At 36.6% G+C, this 6,171-nt stretch overlaps 1 protein-coding gene across 1 annotated transcript; it reads left to right on the top strand.

Annotated features, from left to right (window-relative positions):
* LOC109711391 (ribulose bisphosphate carboxylase small chain clone 512-like) lies at nt 3,486-5,163 on the top strand. Its single transcript, XM_020234401.1, has 2 exons — nt 3,486-3,781; nt 4,690-5,163. The coding sequence occupies exons 1-2, from the start codon at nt 3,599-3,601 to the stop codon at nt 4,945-4,947; spliced, it is 441 nt and encodes a 146-aa protein (XP_020089990.1). The 5' UTR covers nt 3,486-3,598; the 3' UTR covers nt 4,948-5,163.

Consider the following 6,171-nt stretch of genomic DNA (forward strand, 5'->3'; position numbering starts at 1 on the left):
CCCAAAAGGGTCGTGAAAACATTCTAGTAGTGCTCGTCATCGTAATAAAATGAATCTTCGTAATAGTTCTAGGGTTTGTTTCTTCGAACATAGAGAAGTATCAAGGAATGTCGCAGTATGATTGCTCCCAACTGCCGTATATAATTTGTAGTGCTTTAACCTGCGCCCGCCAAGCCTTGCTATATGACATGCTAACGTGCATCTCACTCTGAATTCGAGATTGAATTTCCATAGGACTCATAGTAAGCCCTGCCTTCAGTGTAGGTAGTATAAATTGACATATAAAAGAGGATATACAGTTTCGATGCGTTGTATTCAGAATTGGAACCATATATGTGTGTGGACCTCTATAAGTCTTTACTTTAAAAAATAAACTACCTTTTGGTTGAGAGGCATGTAATCTCTATGGGCAAGAATCGACCACATATCTCACAGTGTATCTAGTTGTATTCGACTTAACAACTTTAAGTTGCACATTATGTGCAATGTGCCAAGCTTCCAAAGCATTCACCAAGGATGATTTATCAGAAAATGTTTGATTAGCCCATGCCTCATCACTTAGAGGACCCTGATCAATATTTTGTTCGGTATATGCATCAACAACGGATTGATGAATTAATTCATCACCCAGGAGAAACCGTTGTCGTTGATCTTCAAATTCATCGAATTCCACCGGAGCCAGTACATCATTGTTGTTGACATTTGAATTTTCAATCCATTCAACACCTTTATCTCGAATAGCGAATGCCAGTGCATTCAAGCCACCATCATGATTTGGATCCAAAGAATGCGGAACAAAAGATTCATCATCATCATTAGAATTAGCATCAATTCACCTTTAATCCTCTTCATTACTTTCAATAACATACTCCCCATCACTTCTATTTACGTCATCGGTCTATTCACGAACACTAGATAATGGACCTTCACTTTGATTATGAGAAATAGTAAACCTGCTAAGATATTTAAGATTAACTATTCGCATTGGTCCAATTTTTATGTAGCTAAATCATATAATCACCTACCGCACATTTTGACCAACCAACGGAGACGGATTCATTATAGTAGATGGCAATGATGTGCTAACTGGCACATATAGGACTCCAAACTCTCTGTAACACTTACAAGACAAAGTTATTAATTTCGTGCACCTAAACTAATTGAGGAATTATGAAAAATATTTATAAAGATCATTACTTTATACCTTGATGTATGACCTCATTCGCGATTGACGTAATTCTTTTGATAATCGCTACTCCGCATTTCCGTATTTCTAACGGTACTTGGACGGTCTTGTGTTGTCGACACATGTTTCTCCACGAATAATTTTATACATCCATGGAACGGAAAAAAACTCATCATGCCAATTAGTGCATTGTCACTTGATACGTCAACTAATTCCCATTCGTTGGCTCCCATTGGACATCGAACCGTTATGCGGAGACGGTCTTCCACTCGATCATAGTTCGTAACATTATATATTTCCATCTCAAATTTTCGAAATGAGATATCGCGTCGGAAAGCAACCAATTCTTTACAGCCACCAATATATCGTGGTACATTATTGCTCATGACTAAATTTCCGTCCCAATAGATATAGAAAGGAACACAATCGCCGGCCATAGAGTTCTAAAGTAATATAATAATATGTACAAAATTATTACACTCATTACATATTAACATAGCACATTTCTAACATACAACTAAGGAGAGGATGAGAGATGGAATTACCATTTTGCGATCACGATCGGCGCCGACTTCTATGCCGATCAAGAGCTCTGGAGGGAGGCAAGGGAGTGATGAGAGAAAGAGAGAGTGATTTGTGAGAGAGACAGAGAGAGTGTGTGATCAGTGAGAGAAAACTGTATGAGAGAGAGTGAGAGAGAGAGGGAGCGGTTCGTGAGGGGGCAGCAGAATGAGAAAGGTGGGGGAGGGCACACAGTGAGAGAGTGTGGGGAGGTGGCTCATAGTGAAGAGAGGTTGCGGGGGCTCACAGTGAGAGAGTTGGTGGGGGCTCACAGTGCAGTTGGGGGGGGGGCCTCACAGTTAAAGAGTGGGGTAGGGGGGCGCACAGTGGAGAGAGCGTTGGGGGGGCGGGTCGGGGGCGGCCGTTGAGGGTGGCGGGGTTCGGGCGAGGGGTGCGGAAGGGGGTCGCATGAGAGGGTAGAAAGGGCGGCGGCTATCGTGTCATAGAGAGAGAGAATAGATAGAGAGGGATGGGACGTACGAAAAGTTTTAGGTTAGAGAGGATACGGGTGGGGAAAAGAGATCGGGCGTAAGAGAGGGCCGAGCACGCGGCGGCGGAAGGGGGTGCAGACACCACAGAGAGAGAGAAAGAGAGGGCGGCGTCCTGGCGGGCCACAGAGAGAGAGAGGGAGAGAGAGAGAGAGATTGAGCGAGAGAGGAGGGTGGGAGCTCGGGCGGGGTAGTAATACAAAGAGAACATGGTGAATGGTTCACCGTCGTGTTCAAACACGGTGAACTATTCACCGTGTCGAAACACAGTTAACCATTCATCGTATTTAGACACGATGAATCGTTCACCGTGTTCAACTTAACTGCCAGGCCCCAGCCCCGCCCGTATGGCGTTGACATGGCGCTTGCGTAACAGGGTTGGGATCATTTTTGCAAATATAAATTTGCTGGGGCTAATTTTAAAATTAACTTTTTCCAGGGGGCCAGTTGCAAAAAAAGCCCTTTAGGATGCATTTGGTTCGAGTTATATAGCACTATTATAGATTATCTGAATAAGATTAATACTGATATTGCGTTACAGCGTTTGATTTAATACAGTAATGTAATAATGTATTACAGTAAATATTGAATTGCTATGTTTGTTTCAGTTTATAAAATTTAATAATTCTGACAGTAAAGTATAGTCTATTCCAAAATTATCTTTATTATCATATTTATTTTTTTTTTTATCAAACTGTAACTTAATATAATTTGTACTTGAATTAATTCTATTAATAAGCAATATAAATAAAAAAAACCACACATAATAAAAAAATAAAACCAAAAATTAATTTTAACTTATATAAGAATAAATTTAAAAAGACCATATTATGTAATGATACGATTATTTAAGAATAAATAAATTTCAATTTAGAAAGTCATTTATAACGGTTCGTCTGAATAGGAATAGAGAAAGAGAGGGAGAAAGAGAGAGATATAAATAAAAATGATGTATTGAAAGTGTTTGGAGGGTTGAAGGGTTAAAATTATAATTTTATTTAATATGCAAGATTACCTGCTATCAGTAATACGGGATATCCACCTTTGAACTCAGTAATATTTTCGGAATAATCTTATACTATTTGTAATCTTAAATTACCGACTAGATTATATATTAGATGAACTAAACGTAGTAATCCTAGCAAAATTATCTGTAATCCTGACAGGATAATCTGGACCAAACGCACCCTTATTCTAATTCTGTATACACTTAAAACAAACTCTACTACACATCTATCTTCACAAAAATTCATTTTAGACCCTTTCAATCATCTTGTGTTCTTCACAAAAATTCATTTTAGACCCTCTCAATCATCTTGTGTATATCTCTTCTTTGGCTATAGCATGTGTATATTAATCATATATGAGAAGCTTCTTTCTTACTCGACCTTTGTCTTGCTATTTGATGGTGAAGACATGGAATCCAATCAACAACAAAAAGTTTGAGGCCTTATCCTATCTACCGCCACTCTCTGAGGAATCAATCGCAAAGGAGGTTGACTACATGATCTCTAAAGGATGGATCCCCTGCTTAGAGTTTGATGAGGTAATATTCCCTTAGCCTAACATTAAACACAAATTTCCGTGATATCATTATCCTGATTTCTCTGGCTTAGATAATGAGGTAATATTCCCTTAGCCTAACATTAAACACAAATTTCCGTGATATCATTACCCTTTCAAATGTAGCTAGCTAATTGGGTATTTATTTTTTTAGATAAATGATATAGATGGTTTCTGAATCATTGGAGGAGTTTAATGCATTGTGAATTTCCAAGATCAGCAATATCTGGAATTTTGTCACTATCAACTTCTCTTATCTGTTGTTACCTTCAGATTCTGATGGAATTACCTCAACTCAAAGAGTGCGTTAGAATTGGGGTTCAAATTGAAAAATTCAAGCGCATTTGAACGATCTATAGTTAGAGGGCTGTTAATACTCTTCTAAATATCATTTGCTATTAAAACTCTCATAAATAAATCATAAAAGGACTAGATGTTCTGATATACTTGTATAAGCCTAAATAGTTGTTAGGAGCATTAAGGTGATAATGTTTTATAAACATTACCCAATTAAGACCGATCGATATTGTACTAAGTACTCCAAGAAAGTCCGACTGGTAAGATTTACTCCCAAGATTTGAATTACCAACTTCAATCTCTTTTTTCTTCAACTTTATTATGAGATTAAATTCAGCAGTTCCAACGGCTCACAACCTTCTATTTTCAGCTGGAATGTTCTTTCCAGAGTCACAAAGTTTTCACAGAAATCAAGATAATGCTTAGGGAGTTAAAAAAAAAAAAAAAAAAAAAAAAAAAAAAAAAAAAAAAGCCTGGCATTGGGGCTTTGCTAATTTTGATTTACCAGTCTCCTTTTCTTCTCCTTTTGGCTACGCAAAATTGTTTATATACCGAAACCGAAGATGCATGGTTTACAATAATTGGGAGTTGAAGGCAGGGGAGGTGCACAGGAGCAACAGCCGGATGCCCGGCTACTACGATGGGAGATATTGGACGCTGTGGAAACTGCCGATGTTCGGCTGCACCGATTCTTTTCAGGTCCTCCGAGAAATTGAGGAGTGCAAGGAAGCGTATCCTACCGCGTACATCCGCCTCCTCGCCTTCGATAATCAACGCCAGTGCCAATGCATGTCCTTTGTCATTCAAAAGCCTACCACCATCTTCACCACTGCTGCCGCCGGAAATGCTTGATGATTCATGAGATGAACGAGCCTTGCAGTTGAGGCTTCTCATGAGTTTGTTTTGTAGACCACAGAATAAAATCAGGATCAGAGTGGAACTTTTCCGGATCAAAGCAACTTTATGAACGGTTTAAAATACTGTTGTTGTGAAGGACCAGGAGTCATCTATTTGCGCCAACTCCTCTGTGATGAAGTGATTGGTATAAGTATTTTGAATTTGTTAATCTGTGCAAAACTCTAATCAGGGATGAAAATGGCTTAGCCAAGGTTTAAAGTGCCGCCCGTACTGTGCGGTACGGGGCGGCACGTAAGAGGCACGGTGTAGAGAGGGTCTCGGACCTCCGGCCGTGGCACGGATCTGCGTATTGCGTGAGAGAGTGCGATACGTTCGTGCCACGGCACTGTGCTGTGCCAGCATACTATTCTTTTTTTTTGCTTTTTTTGCTTTTTTTTTTCTTTGGATATCAAGAAGCATCCCACACTACTAAAAATTTTGCAAATTGAAAATCTACTTATTAGATAAGCAAAAAAAATTATAATTTAATTTTTTTATTTATCAACATACTGGCAAATTTTTAAATTTATATATCTGATCCATACCACAGACATCTGCTTCCATCACAGGCATTCATTTTTTTCATATAAATTATTTTATTAAAATTTATCATATTGTAAAACTTTTGGCAAATTAAGTCCGAGCCCCCCGCATCCACTATAGATATCTATTTTTTTATTAATTATTTTATTAAAATTTGTCGCACCATAAAATTTTTGCCAAATTAAGAAAATAAAATTGAACTCAATAAATAAATTTTGAAATACATCAATTAGAATATTTTATTTTTGCATTAAAAAATTAAAAATACTGATAAAATAAAAGCTAAATTAAATCATTGATACTTAAATTTATTTAATTTATTTGTTATATAATTTATTACTTGATTTTTTTAATAGATCTAATAATTTTTTAAAAAAAATTAATTAAAAAATATTTTTTTTCAAATACTTTTTACAATAATTTGTTCAAATAATTTTAAAAAATTTTTTTTATTTTATAAAAGAAAGGTTGTAATACGATCAAAAGAAAAGAAAGAAATATATTTTTGCATTTTTAAAATTCAAATCTGTAAAATTTCTATTTTGCATCAGGAGTAGTTATACTTTATACACCAAAAAATTTACAAGTATGTTAATTAATAAATATAATAAGCTATATATAGTAAATATTAATAAT

The sequence above is a fragment of the Ananas comosus genome, linkage group 6, assembly GCF_001540865.1.
Source record: "Ananas comosus cultivar F153 linkage group 6, ASM154086v1, whole genome shotgun sequence".
Lineage (NCBI taxonomy): Eukaryota > Viridiplantae > Streptophyta > Magnoliopsida > Poales > Bromeliaceae > Ananas > Ananas comosus.